This window comes from Chiloscyllium plagiosum, chromosome 36 (genome assembly GCF_004010195.1).
Source record: "Chiloscyllium plagiosum isolate BGI_BamShark_2017 chromosome 36, ASM401019v2, whole genome shotgun sequence".
NCBI lineage: Eukaryota > Metazoa > Chordata > Chondrichthyes > Orectolobiformes > Hemiscylliidae > Chiloscyllium > Chiloscyllium plagiosum.
The window spans coordinates 35,077,820-35,098,127 of record NC_057745.1 but is presented as its reverse complement, the minus strand read 5'-3'; the positions used below and the strand labels follow the sequence as shown (position 1 = coordinate 35,098,127).

Genomic DNA, 20,308 nt, shown 5'->3' with positions numbered 1-20,308 from the left:
CGCAACCTCATGGTCGCGCTCATCTATTACCATCAATCCAGTTGATCAACCTTGGTTCAATGGAGACTGCAGGCCGGCATGTCAGGAACAGAAACAGGCATACATGAAAATGAAGTGGCAACCTGGTGAAGCTACCAAACAAGACCACTTGCATTCCCCCAAACAGCATTAGCAGCAAGTGATAGCCAGAGCTAAGTGATGGATCTAATCAATGGATCAGATCTAAGCTCTGCAGTCTTGCCACATCCAGTTGTGAATGATGGTGGACAATTAAACAACCCACTGGAGGAGGAGGTCCGCAAATATCCCCATCCTCAATGATGGAACAGCCCAATACACAAGTGCAAAGGATAATGCTGAAACATTCTCAGCAATCTTCAGCCAAAAGTGCCAAGTGGATGATCCACCTCGGCCTCCTCCTGTGTTCCCCAGCAATACAGATACCAGTCTTCAGTCAGTTAGATTCACTCTATATGATATCAAGAAACAGTTGGAGATACTAAATACTGAAGAGACTGGCAACATTCTAGCAGTAGTATCGAACAACTCCAGAACTTGCTACTCCCCTAGCCAAGCTCTTCCAGCAGTTAGAACACTGGCAGCTACTTGACAGTGGTGGAAAGTTTCCTAGCTATGAACTGTACACAAAAAGCAAGACAAGTCCAATCTGACCATTACTACCCATCAGTCTACTCTCGATCATGAGTAAAGTGATGGAAGGGGTAATTAATAATGCTATCAAACAGCACCCGCAATAGCTTGCTAAGTGATGCATGTTTGGCTTCCGTCAGAGCCACTCCATTCCTGATCTCATTACAACCTTGGTTCAAATGTGGACAAAAGAGCTGAATTCCAGAGGTGAGGTGAAAGTGACACCCCATGACATCAGGGCATTCAACCAGGAGTGGCATCAAGGACCTCTAGCAGAACTAGAATCAATGGGCGTCAGGGGGCAAACTCTCATGAGTTAAGGTCATACCGCACATATGTTGCGGTTGTTGGAGGTCTGTCATCTCAGCTCCAGGACATCTCAGCAGTAGTTACCCAGTCTAGGCCCAACCACTTTCAGCTGCTTCATCAATAACCCTTCCTCTATCATATTGTCAGAAGTAGGGATGTTTGCTGATGATTGCGCAATGTTCAGCACCATTCGTGTCTCCTCAGATACTGAAGCAGTCCATGTTCAAATGCAACAATCCATTCTGACCTGTGACAAGTAACATTTGTGCCACACAAAGAACAGACTAAGGCCAACTCCAAAAAGAGATGATCTAATCACTGTCCTTGACATTCAAGGGTGTTACCATCACTGCAACCCCAATATCAACATCCTTGGGTTACCATTGACCAGAAATTCAATTGAACTCACCGTATAAATGCAGTAGTCACAACTGCAGATCAGTAGCTCCAAAAACTGCAGTAACCCACCTTCTGACTTCCCAAAGCCTGTCCACCATCTTCAAGGCACAAGTCATTTGCCTAGATAGTGCTGATCTAACAACACTCCACTCCCTCCACACAGACATTCAGTTGCAGCAGTGTATACTATCTACATGATGAAAAAATGCACCAAAGATCCTTTGACAGCACCTTCCAAGCCCACAACCACTGCCATGTCGAAGAACAAGGCTGTTTGTATGGCTGGAAACAAGTGTCCAGTGACGTAACACAGGCATCAGTGCTGGATCTCTTTTTGTTTGAATCAGAATGTTGGGGTGGGGGGGGCAACGACAAGTGAGTTTGCTGGTAGATGAAGATTAGCTGGGTGGTTAATAATGAGGAAGAGATTACAGGAAGGTAATAGGCTGGTTCAGAAGAGATACAGGATACTTGCCTTCATCAATAATGGCATAGATTTTAAGAGCAGAAAGGTTTTGTTGGAACTGCACAAAACTTTGCTCAGGCTGCACGTGGAGTACTGTGTGCAGTTCTGGTTGCCTCACGAAAGGCAGGAAATGGGTGCAAAGAAGATTCACTAGATATTGCTTTGGATGGAGGATTTTAACTTTGAAGAGAGGTGAATGGGCTTTCTTTAAAGCAAGGAATGGTGAGGGGACCCGATAAAATTATGCGGGGCATGGGCAGGATGGAAGGAAGTAGCTGTTGCCCTCAGTTGAAGGGTCAATAATGAGGTGTCGTAATTTTAAGTTGACGGATAGAAGGTTTAGTGGAGACTTGAGGAAAATTGTTTTCACCCAGGAGGCAGTGGGAATCTGAAATGCCTTTCCTGGCAGGATGGTAAAGGCAAGAAATCTCACAACTTTTAAGATGTTTGTGGAAGAGCATTTGACATGTAATTCAAGGCAATTGGCCAAATGCTGGACAGAGAGATTAGTGTAGGTAGGTTGGCACAGACTCAATGAGCTGAAGTTGTGCTATATTATGTAAACATCAATGAACCTTCCTTCTTTCACATTTTGATGGAAGGAAGTAATTGAAGGAGCTGAAGATGTTTGGACCTTGGACATAACCCTGAGGAACTCTTGATGTCCTGGAGCTGTAATGATTGACCACAAACATCTTCCTGTGCTAAGATGTGACTCTAGTCAACGGAGAGTTTTCGCCTTGATTCCCATTGACTCCAGTTTTTAGTAGGGTTCCTTAATGCCACACAGTCAAATGCAGCCTTGATGTCAAGCATAGTCCACTTTCTGTAATTCAGCTGTTTTGTCCATATGTAGACCAAGACCTAATATGATCAGGAGCCAAGTTGAATTCAAACAGAGTGTCAGTGACCAGGTTATTTCTGAAGGAGTGCTGCTTGATATCACTGTTGAATGCCATTTCTGTTTTTTGCCATGGTGCTTGTACTAGGCTTTGAACCTATACCCCCACCACAACTGGGCAGCATGGTGGCTCAGTGGTTAGCACTGCTGCCTTACAGTGCCAGGACCTGGCGTTGATTCCACCTTTAGGCAACTGTGTGGAGTTTGCTCCTTCTCCCCGTGTCTGCATGTGTACCCTGTGTGTGCTCTGATTTCCTCCCATAGTCCAAAGATGTGCAGGTTCGGTGGATTGGCCATGTAAATTGCCCCTAATGTCCAGAGATGCGGAGGTTAGTTGGAGTAGCCATAGGGAATGCAGGGTTACAGGGATTAGTATTGGGGTAAATCTGGGTGAGATGCTCTTTGGAGGGTCAGTGTGGACCCAATGGGCTGAAAGGCCTGCTTCCACACTGTAGGGATTCTATCTCAATGCTATTCACAATAGAACACTGGTTGGTGACTGAAATTATTTCACAGGATTCCTGCATTATCTGCCTGTTTCTTCTTGACTCCCTGTTATTTCACTTATTTTCCCTCTTCCTGCATATCTATAAGATGCAAAGTGACTGCATCGTTAAACATGCTATCCACAAACCTCTTAGATGTGTCACAATGATACTAGCTCCAATGCATGAGCTGTTTTAGTCAACAATACTATGTAATTAACCAGGATTAGAAAATCATCATGAGTTCCCACGTGGAACAAGAGTTCTGACCTACCCTGCTATAGCTCTATTTATTATATTCTTTTCCTCAGCCCCAAGATTGATCTAGCAAATTTGAGATAACAATAAATTTTGTATATTATGTTTGCTTTCATCAAGAGAAGATTTGCAAGGTCCAAAAAGATTAACCAGGATCCTGACATTGATCTTAAAAGATGGAAAGACATGTTTTGCTATGGGAGTTGGTTGCTAGAAAACCTTAGCTTTGAATGTATTGAACTGCTCATTGGCTGTAATGCTACAGTGAAGGAGTAGACAATGACCTGGTACTGAGTTTCTAAGAGTGCATATAAGCAAGCTTCATATCCCCACAACTTTTTAACCACATTTACAACAAACATTATTTGCATATTGACTCCAACCTTCAAGAATGAATGCAGCCCAGTCCATCGCGAAAACCAATAGGAGTGATTGTGACAAGGTCAGCCAGGTGAACCTCATAGAAAAAGAGTTGCCAGATTGGGGCTGATAATCTGGTCCAGTCAAGGAGTCCTGGCTGACGTGTAAACAGGGATGTCCCAGGAGGGCAGAGTCAGGCAACTGATAGCATCCTCTCAGGAAAGCTGGTATAGGGCAGGCCGGTCAGTACGTGGGCAGGCTGAGCCAGGTGGCTGATGCAACCTGTAGGAAGGACAACCGGGGGAGGACCAGTCAATACGCAGGGATGCTGGGAGCCCGGCGACCAGGGGAAAGGGTCAGTCAGTACGTGGGGTGGCTGGGTGCTGGAAGACCAACAGCCCAACTGCAGGAAAGCAGGTTGGGGGTGGTTTGGTTAGTACGCGGGGTGGCTGGGAGCCAGTGACCGATGACCATGCTGGAGAAAAGCAGGCTGGGGAGGGTCAGTCAGTATGCAGGGTGGCCAGAGACCGGAAGGCCAACAACCAGCTCATAGGAAAGCAGCCTCGAGTAGTCCGGTCAGTACGCAGGGCGACTAGGAGCTGGTTGGTCGATGACCAGCTTGTAGAAAAGCGGCCCGGAGTAGTCCAGTCAGTACGCGGGGCAACTGGGAGTTGGGTGGTTGATGACCAGCCTGGAGGAAAGAGGCCCGGAGTAGTCCGGTAAGTACGCAGGGCGACTGGGATCTCGATGGTCGATGACCAGCTTGTAGAAAAGCGGCCTGGTGTAGTCCAGTCAGTATGTGGGGTGACTGGGAGCTGGGTGGTCGATGACCATCTCGTAGGAAAGCGGCCCGGAGTAGTTTGGTCAGTACATGGGGCGACTGGGAGCCAGGTGGTTGACCAGCCTGGAGGAAAGCGGCCCGGAGTAGTCTGGTCAGTACGCGAGGCGACTGGGAGCTGGGTGGTCGATAACCAGCCTGGAGGAAAGCAGGCCTAGGGAGGGTCGGTCAGTATGCAGGGCAGCCGGAGACCGGAAGACCTACAACTGTCCTACAGGAAGGTGAGCCAAGGACGGTCCGATCAGTATGTAGTGTGGACTAGTGTCAGGTGTCTTTTTTATATCTATATTAGATCTGTGTTTTATGCACTGTTTCTCATTTGATTGGATTGTCTTGTCTATGTTTGTTTCTGTTACCTTTGTGATGACTGAAAGTGGGATTTGAGGTTTGTCCTCATTTTCCTGAAATCTGGTTGAATAGTGGGGTTTGGGGTTTAGCTTTGCTGCCCCTTCCCCTGTATGTAGTGTTTTTTTTGTGAACTGCTGCTTTCTGTTTATTGTTATCTGTATTTTGTACTATTCAATATAATTTTAAAAATTAACAAAATAAATAAACAGGGGTGTCAGACATTTTGAGAGCTGGTTCTGAGGGAGCTTGATCAGTGTCAAGGATTTTTCCCATATAAATAAAGGGTGACTCAGTGACAGTACACTGGCCTCTATGGAGTTATTTCAGTTATGCAAAGCATGCTCCTGAAGAAATTTCTTGCAATAGTCATCTTTGCATTGGGTAAGCATTTCTGGCATCACAGTGTTATTTGGGGAGCTTGACTTGTTCAATCCTGCCATTGAAAATTGGGCCAGTGTGTGGAAAGAATGCATTTTCTTCTGGGAAAGTGACGTTGGGGTAGACGAAAAGCAACAAGGAACTTTCCTGACAGCTTGTGGACCCACAGCTTTTTGAGTTATCAGGACCCTAAATTTCCCTGAGGCATCAGAGAATAAAACCTTTGAAGTGAGAATGGATTTAGTTAAGGAATACTATGATGCCAAGCCTCCTCTCATTCTGAGACACTATCATTTTTATTTGACAATTCAAGAACCAAGGGAATCTGTGTTGGGATTTTTGACTAGGTTAAGATGACTGGCAGAGGTATATGACTTTGGTTTGACCCTTAATGAGATGCTAAGAGACCACTTGGTATATGGGATTAATGATATAATCATGCAAAAGCACCTACTACTAGCTGAAGTCCAAATGGACTTCAAACAGACACTACAACTCACTTTATCATTGGAAAATGCAGCAAGTGGAGCATATGAGTTGCAAGGTATTCCAATAGAACTGTACACCTTCGCCAGTCCAACTGAGCTTGGGGACACCATTTGAGTGAAGGCAACTGAGTAGCCTCACAGAGGACATATCCTGAATAGAGGGTCTCCAGTTCAGCCCTGAGCAAAGCCCCTAAACAAAGCTAAGTCTCGGCCAAACAGTTAAAATTACCTCCAGATTCCAGTATGGTCAGATATTGTAGTTGTTGCCGGTATGTGGACTCAAGACAACAAAAGAATCCCACTAGACCTAAACTGAATAAAAGAACTCATAGGTCAATATCCAGGAAAGTGCATAACCTGCGATGTTCAAATACATCTGGTTTGAAACTATGAAATTGCGTCATAACATCCAAATCAGAACCAATCAAAATAAACATCTGGTTAAATGGTCACTTGGTTCTAATCAGGATCGCTAGTGGCCCAGCCATCTTAATAATCACACAACCAATCTTTAACAAAATTCCCTCTGGACTCTAAAACTCTTACTGAGAACCAATATCAGGGAACTTTTACCCCTAAGTCACAGAGGCATAGAGTCCTAAAAAACACAGAGACAGGCTCTTTGGCCTGAGCTGGTCCATGCTGACCAAAATGTCCGTCCACACTGACCCTATTTCTCTGCACTTGGCCCATATCCTTCTAAACCTTTCCTAACCATGTATTTGTCCAAATGCCTTTTAAATGTTGTTGTGTACCTGCCTCAACCACTTTTTCTGGTAGCTCAGTCCATATGCACACCGTCCTCTGTGGAAAATGGTTGCCCTCAGGTTTCCTTTTATTCTTTCCCTTTTAACCTTAAACTGATGACCTCTAGTCCTTAATTCCCCAAGCCTGGGAAAAAGACTGAGTGTATTCATCCTATCCATGCCTCTCATGATCTTATATACCTCCATAAGTTCCCCCCTCAGTCTCCTACATTCAAGAGAAAAAAAAGTCCTACCTTGTCCAACCTCTCCCTATAACTCAGACCCTTGAGCCCTGGCAACATCCTTGTAATTTTTTTCTTCCCTCTTTCCAGTTTAATAACATCCTTCCTCTAACAAGGTGACCAAAACTGAACACAATACTCAAGTGTGGCCTCACCAATGTCCTGTATACCTGCAACATAACTTCTGAACTTCTATACTCAGTGCCCTGACTGATGATAGCCAGTGTGCAAAAAGCGTTCTTCACCGCTCTGTCTACCTGTGACTCCACTTTCAGAGAACTGTGCACCTGAACTCCTAAGGTCCCTCTGCTCCACTACACTTCATAAGGCCCTACCATTCACCATGAAACTCCTACCTTGATTTGACTTGCCAAAATTCAAGGCCTCACACTTGTCAATATTAAACTCTATTTGCCATTTCTCAGCTCACCACCCCAGTTGATTAAGGTCTTGCTGCAATTTCTGAGGACCTTCCTCACTGTCCATGATACTGCCTATTTTAGTATCATCAGCAAACTTACTAATCATGCCTTGTACATTCTCATCCAAATTATTGATATAGATAACAAACAGTAATGGGCCCAGCACCAACCCAAGGCACTCCACTGGTCACAGGTCTCCAGTCCGACAAGCATCTTCCACTATTACTTTCTGCTTCCTACCATCAAGCCAACTGTGTATCCAACTTTCCAGCTCACCCTGGATTCCATGTGATCTAACCTTCCAGAGCAGCCCACCACATGAAACCTCCTCTTGTAGCCACAGTACATCCAGAATGCTCCCTGTGATAGCAAGATTAACATTTTCTGCACTTTCTGAGTAAAGTCATTTCTGTTGTATGACTGTTTCTTTCTGACATACTTGTATTGCCAGCCCTCAACTTTGCTTCACCCCATACTGAAATTACTTCTTCATTATAAAAATACTTTGGATGCTGGAAATAATGAAATTAAAAAGTCAGAAACTTTTTCCCCGGGTTCAACAGGGTGTTACAAGGGGACATAAATTTAAGGTGAAGGGTAGAAGGTATAGCGGGGATGTCAGGAGTAGGTTCTTTACCCAGAGAGTGGTGGGGGCACGGAATGCGCTGCCTGTGGGAGTGGCAGAGTCAGAATCATTGGCGACCTTTAAGCGGCAGTTGGATAGGTACATGAATGGGTGCTTAAGCTAGGACAAATGTTCGGCACAATATCGTGGGCTGAAGGGCCTGTTCTGTGCTGTATTGTTCTATGTTCTATGTTCTAAAAACAGAATGCTGTAAATACGCAATCTACAGTAGATGACAGTAATGACTACCAGTTAATATTTGATCAATGTTCCCATTCACAATGAGGATACCTTTTATCATGTTTAGCAGATAAATAGAATAGTTCCACAGAATATTTCGTGTCCATTTGGGAAGTAGACAGTGTCGAGGCTCAATGTCTCATCTGAAAGGCAGCAGCTCTGACAATGCAGCACCCCCTGTGTACTGCACTGGAGTGTCAATTTTGGTGGCAAGTCACAGAGTGGGACTTGAGCCCATAACTTTCTGACTCAAAAGCATGAACTAAGCTATGGCTGTCACTGACAATGTAATAGGAGACCATATACGGAACAAGTGTACTTTAAGATGAGGTGCCATCATGGTGATATACATGGTGCCAACATGCATGATAAAGAGATGTAACATACTGTAAGCAGCTAAGCGATACCAAAATCACCTGATCAGTTAAAAACTCTACAGTCCTGCCACATCCACCAACAGTAATGATATCACAGCCCATTGACTGTTCTGATTCAAGAAGGTGTCTGATCACTGTTTTTGAGGCCAATCAGAGATGAATATTAAGTATGCTTTGCCAGCAACTGCCACATGAACAAATTTTAGCCTCTGCATTATAATTGCACTATTGATGTGGATGAGTGTGGTTTATCTGTTGGGCCATTCGTGAACACCAATCATTTTTATGTTACTCTGTACTCCAATCATCTCATAGGATTAGGAATGGATTATCTATTGGGCCATTGGTGAATGCCAAAACTTTTTATGCTGGTGCTGGGTCCACTGCTTTTTGTCATTTATATAAATGATTTGGATGTGAACATAGGAGGTATCATTAGTAAGTTTGCAGATGGCACCAAAATTGAAAGTGTAGTGGACAGCGAAGAAGGTTACCTCAGATTACAATGGGATCTTGATCAGATGGGCCAATGGGCTGATGAGTGGCAGATGGAACTAAATTTGAGTAAATGCAAGTAATGCATTTTAGTAAAACAAAAGGGCAGAACTTATAGAGTTAATGGTCGGGCCCTGGGTAGTATTATCGAACAGAAAGACCGAGGGGTTCAGGTACATAGTTCTTTGAAAGTTGTATCACAGGTAGACACAGTGATTTAGAAGGTGTTTAGCACACTTGCCTTCATTGGTCAGAACATTGAGAGTAGGAGGTGGGATGTCATGTTAAGGTTATACACAGGACATTGGTGAGGCCACTATTAGAGTACTGTGTACAATTCTGGTCACTCTGCTATAGAAGGATATTATTAAGTTGGAGAGGGTTCAGAAATGATTTACCAGGATGTTGCTGGGTTGCAAGGTGGCGCCAATGCAGTCATCAATGTAGCGGAGGAAGAGGTGGGAAGTGGTGCTGGTATAACTATGGAAGATGGACTGTTCTACGTAGCCAACAAGAGACAGGCATAGCTGGGGCCTATACATGTGCCCATGTCTACCCTTTGGTCTGGAGGACGTGGGAGGACATGGATGCCACTTCATGCTCCCACGAGGAGGTTGAGTAGTTCATCAACTTCACCGACACACTCCACCCCGATCCTAAATTCATCGTGAAGAAGGTGTCTGGCACGTTTGCCTTCATTGGTTAGATCATTGAGTACAGGAGTTGGAATGTCATGTTACAGCTGTGTGAGACATTAGTAAGGTCACATTTGGAATACTGTGTACAATTCTGGTCACTCTGCTATAGAAGGATATTATTAAGTTGGAGAGGGTTCAGAAATGATTTACCAGGATGTTGCTGGGTTGCAAGGTGGCGCCAATGCAGTCATCAATGTAGCGGAGGAAGAGGTGGGGAGTGGTGCTGGTATAACTATGGAAGATGGACTGTTCTACGTAGCCAACAAGAGACAGGCATAGCTGGGGCCTATACATGTGCCCATGTCTACCCTTTGGTCTGGAGGACGTGGGAGGACATGGATGCCACTTCATGCTCCCACGAGGAGGTTGAGTAGTTCATCAACTTCACCGACACACTCGACTCCGATCCTAAATTCATCTGGACCATCTCTGACACCTCCCTCCCCTTCGTGGACCTCTCCATCTCCATTAATGATGACAGACTTGACACTGACATTTATTACAAACCCACTGACTCCTACAGCTACCTGGATTACACCACTTCCCACCCTACCTCCTGCAAAAATACCATTCCGTATTCCCAATTCCTCCGCCTCCGTCGTATCTGCTCCCAGGAGGACCAGTTCCACCACAGAACACAACAGATGGCCTCCTTTAGAGATCACAATTTCCCTTCTCACGTGGTTGAAGATGCCCTCCAACGCATTTCATCCACATCCCGCACCTCCACCCTCAAACCTCACCCCTCCAACCGTAACAAGGACAGAACCCCCCGTCCTCACTTTCCACCCTACCAATCTTCGCATTAACCGCATCATCCGCCGACATTTCCGCCACCTCCAAACAGACCCTACCTCCAGAGATATATTTCCCTCCCCACCCGTTTCCGCAAAGACGGTTCCCTCTGTGACTACCTGGTCAGGTCCACACCCCCCAACAAGCCACCCTCCCATTCTAACAACCTGCCCTGCCACTGCAGGAATTGCAAAACCTGTGCCCACACCTCCTCCCTCACCACCTTCCAAGGCCACAAAGGAGTCATCCACATCCATCAAAGTTTCACCTGCACATCCATCAATGTCATTTATTGTATACGTTGCTCCCGATGTGGTCTTCTCTACATCAGGGAGACTGGACACCTCCTTGCAGAGCGCTTCAGGGAACATCTCTGGGACACCCGCACCAATCAACCCCAACGCCCCGTGGCTCAACATTTCATCTCCTTCTTCCCCTCTGCCAAGGACATGCGGGTCCTTGGCCTCCTCCACCGCCGCTCCCTCACCACCCGACCCCTGGAGGAAGAATGCCTCAACTGCCGCCTCGGAACACTTCAACCCCAGGACATCAATGTGGACTTCACCAGTTTCCTCATTTCTCCTCCTCCCACTTTACCTCAGTTCCAACCTTCCAGCTCAGCACTGTCCTCATGACCTCTCCTACCTGCCAATCTGCTCCAACCTCCCCTCTGACCTATCACCTCCATCCCCACCTTCATTCACCTATTGTACCCTTGACACAAATTCTGAAATCTCCAATTAGACAGCAAGCAAATTTTGCAGTTCCCCTTTCTATAAAACCCTGTAAGAAAAATACAAGCATATATGTTCTGATGAAAGATCACAGACCTGAAATATTGACTATTTTCCCAAGAATACTGCAAAGTCTGTTAAATATATTCTACATTTTAATTTCTGTTTCAGATTTCCAGCATCTGAAGTATTTTACTTTTCAATAAGTACAAATTTCTTCCCATGTGCAAGTGACATTTAAACACAGTAAATTATTTGAATACTAATTGGATGAATGTGTAACTGAACACAGGTTCATCAGAATGCTGGAGCAAGGTTTCAACTGAAGGTACAGTGGTGACTGAGAGACCCACGAAATAGACACACTATTTGCAAGGATAAGAAATTGATGCAAGAATATGAAATAGAAGCAGTATTAGCACATCCATTCCCTGGAGCTTATGCCACCATTCAATAAGATAGTGGCTGACCAGCCCAACCCATAACTTATCTTTGAGCCAGCTCTGCTATGCTAGAGAAACACATTGTTTTATTTCAAATTATTGATCAATTCATAAATATGATAACTCCAATAAAGTGGTAATTGTCAAATTATTGGTCAATCCATGTTAAATAATTATTCTGATCAACACGTTAAATATCGAGTTATTATTTGACTGAATAAATGTAAAATATCAATGTTCAGTTCATTTAATTTGGCAAATGTAAAATAGTTGTTTGTCCCATTATCTGTGGTAACTGTCAAATTATATTTCACACCAATGTGTACGTTAAACAGCAATTCTACACAAATGAAAATGGTAAAAATATTGTACAAATGAACAGATGCTAAATATCAAATTACTGTTCATTTTAATAAAATGGAAAACGTTAGATTGTTGTTAGTAAAAATAGACGTGGTAAACATCAATTTATTGTTCAGAAGAGTAACCAGACCGATGAATGCAGCTCAACAGCCAATTCCTTTACATATTTTTGTCTTTGTTTTCACTATCCCCTCTTAAGCATTCCATAGGGTTACAAGCGTTCCTGATAAAGGGCTAATGCCGGAAACGTCGATTCTCCTGCTGCTCGGATGCTGCCCTGACCTGCTGTGCTTTTCCAGCGCCACCCTCTCGACTGTAGTCTCCAGCCTCTGCAGTCCTCACTTCCTCCACAGGCCGACAAGCTTCCACGTGACATGACAGCACTCTGTCAGCGTCTGCATATTGTCCGGCCCCGCCCACGTCCGCCGCGCGCCGCGCCTCCTTTGGCTTCGCGCAGAACGCGTTTGAAATGCCGTGTTATGCGCTTGCGCGGAGCCGGTGGCCTGTTAGCTTGGTGTCCGTGTTATCCTGAGAGGAGGGAGGACGGAACAACAATGGTGTCCGACTGAGGTGCACGCGCGTGTGAAAGGGTCTGGCGCAGGACTTAGGTTTGATATTCCTTTTGGACGGTGGTGTCTTGCCGGGCTGTCTTGGGATATTGCTGTGATCTTCATGTCCGGGCGCTTGTGTCCTGCTTCAATTTTCATGTCCTTCTGTTTGGAGCCTCACTGGCTGCAGATAGATCCCAAATAGTAAACACTCCCAAATAAGGCTCGTTCCTGATCTCCTGCTCCTCGGATGCTGCCTGACCTGCTGTGTTTTTCCAGGACCACTCTAATCTAATCCTGACTCCCAAAGCCTGACCCCCATCTACAAGGCACAGATGGAAGAATTATGAAACCTGGTGTACCTGGATTAGTGCAGACCCAACAACATTTAAGAACCTTGACACCATCCAGGACAAAACAGCAAGTTGGCATCACATCGATTGCCTCCACTACTGATGCTCAGTAGCAACAGTGTGTACTATCTATAAGATGCACTGCAGAAATTCATCAAAGACCCTTAGACAGTACCCTTCAAACCCGTAATCCCAATCATCTAGAAGGACAGGAGTAGCAGACACATGAGAACACCATCACCTGCAAACCACCTACCATTCTGACCTGGAACTATATTGCCTTCAGTGTAATTAGGTCAAAATCCTGGAATTCCCTCTCTAACCACATGGTGGATCTGCCTACATCACATGAACTGCAGCAATTCAAAAAGGCAGCTCATCATCAACTTCTCAAGGACAACTAGTGATGGAAAATAATTGCTGGCCCAGCTCATGACACCCATTGAATTTAAAATAAAGGTCCAAGTAGTGATTATTTTGCAACAACTGACAATTTCCCATTGTTCAATGTTACATTTCCCATACTTACTGTGTTTTTCTTTCTCCAATTTCAGCCTAAATCCTGTATATAGGATCACCAACAGTGAGGCAGAATGATGGGGAAATGCTTGCCAAGTCTTCATCAATTCTACAAGGAATTGTTGGCAGAAGAGAGGCCCAGTGAGGACATTCCAAAGCTAGCAGCTTTGCTTTCTCCCAGTGTTTGCATGGGTGATCCAAACATTTTTGGTCCTACTAATGAATCAAGTAATGAGACTTTTCGTTTCTCTGGGGGCACAGTATCTGCAGATAGTTACAGCATGCTGCATGATAGCAACTCTACCCCAAATGACAGTCAGAATGAAATCTCATTGATTCAGATATCACTGATTCAGATGATGTGTTCCAAAATACATTCTGAAGAATTGAATCAAGATGTCAGAGAATCATACATGAAGACCTTAAGAATTCTATTGGAAGATATGAAACTATTATCTAAACTGGTGAGTATGACTGGATATTCTGATAAGAATCATTCTTCCATGATTCATTGCACACCAAGCCATTTGGCCTAACAGATCAATGCCAATGTGTATGCTCCACGCAACCTTCCCAGTGCCTTCACTTCATCTCACTATCAGCACAATCCTAATTCTTTCTTTATTGTGTATGTTTTGGTTCATTCTTTAGATGTGGATGTAGCTGATAGGGCTACCATTTATTGTCCGTCCTTAAGAAGGTGGCGTTGAGTTGCTTTCTTTATCTGTTAACATCATTGGATGTTAGGGAAAGAGTTCCAGAATTTTGAGCAGCAACGCTGAAGGAACAGCAACATAGTTCCAACAATTGGCGAATGGCTTGAAGTAGTACTTGCAGTTGGTGGTTTTCCCACGTATCTGCTGTTCTTGTCCTTCTAAATATTCGCGGTCATGGATTTAGAAGTTGTGTTGAAGTTGGTGAATTTCTGCATCCTACACATTGCTGCTACTATGTCCCTGGTGGATGGTAAAACATTTGTAGATGTAGTTCCAATAATGTGAGCTGCTTCATATTAGATGGTGTCGACTTTCTTGTGAGTTGCAAGGAAAGTATGATATTTTCAGTATTTTTGATTGCAAACAAATGGAAAAAGGATTGTTTTAAACACAACGGTTGTGGGAGGAATTTTTGCACTTGTAAAAGCAAGCTACTGTTTTCATTTAAGTGTGATGATCACACTGCTACTTTGTTCAAGCGGTTTGTCAATGGTTTCACACCAGGAATTCTGTGCAAACTGACATTTGGCCAATAACAGGTAGCTGAGCAGTTTGTGCCTAACAACAGCTCTCTAGTTCCTGGGTAGCTGAACAGGTTGTGGGCATGAATGATACACTGAGAGGCCTTCAGACTTCCAGAAGGGTAGGTTGTGTTTCCGTCTTTTTGAAGTAAAAATACCTGCATTCTGAATAAAGCTAGTTGTTTTCTTCCACCAGTTGCTGTAAGCTGTTGCCCTTAACTGGTAACTAAAGGTCTCTGCATTTAGTGTATCAGTTGTCCTGTGCCTCTTAGAAAAAATGTGAAAGAATCTGAAGAGTAGAGATTGAAGAGTAAAGTCCTAACAAGACAAATGAATCATCCAAACTCAATGATTAGGTGCTATTGAACTGTGGTTTCTTTCCTCCTTCCACGCATAAAGCCATTTTTTTGTCTGTATGAATAGGATATTTAAAAGAGGTTTGACATGTAACTAGTAGAGCCATGTTTGAAAGAATCAGTGAATCCCTATGGTGTGGAAACAGGCCATTCGGCCCATCAAATCCACACTGGCCCTCTGAAGAGCAGGCCACCCAGATCGCCCCCATTCCTGTAACCCTGCATTTCCCATGGTTCATCCACCTAACCTACACATGCCTGGACACTGTGGGCAATTGAGCATTGCCAATCCATCTAACCTACAAGGCACAAGTCACAGTGTGATGGAATATTCTTCATTTGCCTGGATGAGTGCAGCTGTAACAACTCTTCCATGCTCATTTGGGAAAGTGCACTGATTCTTGAGCCCCACCATGATCACCATAAAAATTGAAGATCTAATCAAGATATGCAAAGTCCCCAGTTTACCTGTTTGATCACTTGTGATTTAGAATTTACTTGTTTTAGTAAGCAAGAACCTGGTCCCTGTTTTTAATTAACTTGATTCCAACAGAGAAGTAAATTGGGAAGTTACATGCCTTGATTAGATCTTTAACTTTTGTGGTGACCCTGGTGGGTCTCAAGAATCTGCCATTACTTTCCTGTGCTATGAAGTTTTCTCTCCCCATATCACACAGATCTCCAATTCTGAATGCCATTCTTGCAGAGTCAATACATTTTTATTGAAAGCTCTTTGTGAACTTTCTTTGGGGCTACTCTTTAGTTTTCAAGGACTCCTTTTTCATTCTCCTTGACTGCTTTATTGGGTGATTCAATCATGTCATTGCAATATCTGTATTGCTATAGAGATGCAATAGCTGTGTTACTGGATGCTGCCAGATCTGCTGAGTTTTTCCAGCAATTTCTGTTTTTCTTCTGTATTGATGTTAAAGTTTTCTTCCTTTGGTAGTGCATACCAAGGATTGTATTCATACTTGATGCAAAATAATGCATTGGGAATGAGTTGAAAATGTGTTGCTGGAAAAGCGCAGCAGGTCAGGCAGCATCCAAGGAGCAGGAGAATCGACGTTTCGGGCATGAGCCCTTCTTCAGGAATTGGGAATGAGTGTCATACCTGCAGTCCCTTTGAAGTAAATACAAGCAATTAGCACTCCTTGAATTTGTTCAGGTAATTTCACATTATATCCCCTAATCGTTCTGTTTAATGTGGCAAATACATCAGGATGCTAAATTTGAAAGGTCCAGCACAAGGGGAGTACATACTAATGCTGCAGCCAAAGCTGACCATCAGATGACACATGGTATAATTAATATTGGCTTCATGCTTCAGGTGAGATTTTTACTTTGCCAAGCTAATGTATCTCCTCACAATATCATCTGCACTTTAATAAGAAGTTGATTGGAAGGACAAAAGGGAGGTTAGTTGTGCTTCCTTGGACCCATTTTAAAAATAATAATGGGGGGAGACATAGGTTCAAATCTAATCAGCAGCTGGTGGACGTATAAAACCTGGAATTGAAAGCTTTTTCAGTAATGGTGCTATTAAATTATTACTATTGCTGCAAAAAAGAACATCTGTTTCACTAATGTCCATTTGCAAAGTAAATTTGCCATCCTTACCTGGTCTGGCCTACATGAGACTCCAGGCCAACAGCAACGTGAGTGATACTTAATTGTGTTCTGAAGTGGTCTAGCAAGTGGGCAACGAATGTGGACTACCAGTAATGGCCACATCCCTTGAAAGAATAAGACTTCCAACTCTGATATCATTGACAGTTTGAAATTTTATTCTGATTTCCAAGTCATTATATATACAGTGGCTTGACTCACTCTTGCATGTCCTTCATCCAATTCTTTTTATCTAACCCTTTCTTACCAAGTGCCTCTGTTTTGTTACCCAACCTTTTAAGTGTACTTGGCTATATTGATTTCAAGAAAGTATTTGACAATGTCCATTATATTCCCCATATCAAATCCCTCTCTCTCAAAAAAATTCAATTCATCAAACATGATCTGCCTTTTCCAAATCCATACTGGCTCTCTGAACATGCCTTATCATTTTTTTTGTGATTATTGTTTTGAAAACTTTACCCACTACTGATCTTAAACTGAATAAATGGAATGTCCTTGCATTTGTTGAACAAGGGTATTGTATTCTCACTCTCCAATCCTCTGGTACTGCCCAGATTGAAAAGTTTTGCTGAGGACTTCTATTATCTGCAATTCCCTTAACAATGTGTGATGCCAGTCATTTGGACCCAGTGACTTATTCATTTGCAGCCAGCCTGTCCAATACATCTTGTCTTTCAGTATTTACCCCATTCATTACGTTTTACTTCCTTTTCAGCCACTATCCTCATCCTGATTGTTGTTTGTATTTCCCTCTTCACTTGCCCTATAAACTTAATTGTATTAGTTTGGTCCTCACATTACACCCCATAAACATCCCTTCTACATCTACCTTGTCAAGACCATTGAGGATTTTATAAATTGCCAGTAAATCACCCGTCACATGTCTAAACTTAGTGGAAACAAGCCCAGCCTGTTGAATCTCTCCTCATCAAACAACCCACTCAGCCCATGTATGTATTACGTTGTCATTTGTTTATTATCTATTAATTCCTCTCACTATATAGAGGACTGGTTATTTTATTTATATTTTTCCTTTTAGATTTTTATAGAAACTTGCTATTTATATATTTCAAGCTCGCTTCTTCTAATGCTGTAATTTATTTGCCCTGATTAACCTTTTTGTCATGCTCTGTATTTTGACCGGTCATTTGAACTGCCACGTATCTTTGTGCAATTAAAAAGCCTTATGAGACCATGCAATATAGGAGCAGACATAGACCATTCAGGCTATCAAGACTGCTCTGCCATTCAATGAGATGACAGTTAATCTGATAATCCTCAACTCCACTTTCCTGCTTTTACCCCTTACAAGGGGGTCTCTGTCTTATGAATGTGCGACTTACAAACTCTTGCAATATTGCATACTTAATTAATGCAAGCCCATACAGAAATGTTTTAGTATTAGTTTTAAAGATTTGCATACAACCGTTTTTTTACATATGACAGTTGTTTTGTATTGTTTTGACTTGCGTGTGAATCAACTTTGGAACAGAATCCCAAATAGAACCTGTTTGCAAACAGAAATTACCTTTCTGATTAATAATCTGTCTATCTCAGGCTTGAATTCAGTTAAGATGCCAGCCTCCATAGCCCGTGCGGTGAGGAATTCCATGGATTCAGTACCCTCAGAAGAAATTCCTCCTCCTTTCTACATTAAAAAGGGCAACTCCTTACTTTGAACTTATGCCTTCTTGTCCTAAATTCTCGCAGAAGGGGAAACAAGCTCTCTGCGTCTACCCTGTCAAGTTTCCTAAGAATCTTGTACATTTCTATAAGATTACCTCTCATTTTTCTAAACTCCAATGATCTCAGGCACTACCTACTCGATATCTCCTCCGAAAACAGCTCCTCATACCCAGGATCAAAATTGTGAACGTACTCTGGACTGCCTCCAGGGCCAATGGATCTTTCCTTAGATAAACTGTTCACAGTATTCCAGGTATGGACTAACTAGTACTGTGTAGTTTTACCGAGACTTCCCTATTTTTACACTTCATTCCATTTGAAATAAAGGCCAACATTACACTTTTTTCCCTGTTAGCTGCTGAACTGCCATGCTAGCTTTTCGTGATTCCCAAACCCCTATGTACTACAGTTTTCTAAAGTTTTTCCCCATTTAGTTCCTTTATTTTTCCTGCCAAATCGGCCACCTCACATTTCTCCACATTATATTTTATCTGCCAAGTTGTTGCCAACTTGCTTAACCTGTCCATATCCCTGAGCAGACTCTTTGTGTCAGCCTCAGTGCCTCGCTTCCCACCTATTTTTGTCTTATCTGCAAACCTGGCTATACTACCTTCCCACTCCTCATCTAAGTCACACATTGAGTTGTACATCATGGAAACTCATCCACACCGACGAGATATCCCAATGTGACCTCATCCCATTTGCCAGCATTTGACCCGTATCCCTCTAAATCCTTCCTACTCATTTATCCATCCAGATGCCTCTGAAATGTTGTAATTTTCCCCATCTCCACCACTTTGTCTGGCAGCTTGTTCCATTCTCTGCATTAAAAAGTTCTGCCCCCAGATTTTTAAAAGTCCCCACCCTATTCAGCTTCTCCCTATAATTCAAACCGTCCAGTCTCAGCAATATCCTTGCACGTGGTTTCTGCATCTCTCAAATTTAACAACATCTTTCCCATTGAATGGTATCTGGAATTGGACGCAGTATTCTAAAAGTGGTTTCACTAATGTCCTATACAGCCACAACATGACATCCCAATCCCTCTACTCAGTGTTATGGCTAATGAAAGCAAGCATGCCAAATGCCTTTTTCACCACCCTATCTCAGTCCTAAAAAGCTTATCCTTTATTCTGAATCTGTTCCTTTTGCTTTGGGACCCCCTAACCTACTGCACTGTACCTTGAGCCACAGACTAACATTTTCTATCTTCTTTGTTTCTTTTCTTACTGGCGCACAGCACTAGAAATAACCCAGGCCACCAGCCATCTTTATGACATTGATATTGATGTGTACTGCAATTTCTGGTTCACTCCCTTGCTCCTGCAGAATATTCTGTACTCTCTCCCTAATGTCCTTCACCATAACATGAGGGAAGCAACATGCCACGCAGGATTGAAAACTATGGTTCCAGATGCCTTCCTAACCAGGGAATCTCCTGTAATGGTTCCATTTCTCCTCTTTGTTTCCTGTGTACAGTCTCGTCCCCCTTGTTGCTGTGATCTTGACTGCACTCCTTCAAGTTGTAGTCATTCACAGCAGTCTCCAGTGCTGAGTACTGATTGTGTGGATGCTTGACATGAGTCAGTTTTCTTTTTGACTGAAGTCTTTTCATTGATTAGGCAAGAATTAGCTTGCATAGAATGGGGTAGCAAAATGCAGGGGATGCAGACAATGGAAATGTGGAGCTGGTTTAAGGAACAGATATTGCTTGTCCTCGATAGGTATGTCCCTGTCAGGCAGGGAGGAAGTGATAAGGTCAGGGAACCGTGGTTTACTACAGAAATTGCATCTCTTGTTAAGCAGAAGAAGGAGGCTTGTGTTGATGAGGCAAGATGGTTCAGATGAGGCGATGGAGAATTACAGATCAGCTCGGAAGGATTTAAAGAGAGAGTTAAGAAGAGCAAAGAGAGGAC

At 43.3% G+C, this 20,308-nt stretch overlaps 1 protein-coding gene across 3 annotated transcripts in view; it reads left to right on the top strand.

Annotated features, from left to right (window-relative positions):
• Positions 1-11,658: 11,658 nt before the first annotated feature.
• lins1 (lines homolog 1) overlaps positions 11,659-20,308 on the top strand; it is a 37,625-nt gene continuing 28,975 nt past the window's right edge. Inside the window, exons 1-2 of one of the 3 annotated variants that reach the window (XM_043677650.1) lie at positions 11,659-12,631; positions 13,517-13,945. In XM_043677650.1, the coding sequence (XP_043533585.1) occupies positions 13,556-13,945 (390 nt within the window). In that variant the 5' untranslated portion in view covers positions 11,659-12,631; positions 13,517-13,555. Of the gene's footprint in view, positions 12,670-13,402; positions 13,422-13,516; positions 13,946-20,308 lie in introns of those variants that run through there. The other 2 variants (XM_043677649.1, XM_043677651.1) reach the window with 2 other exon arrangements.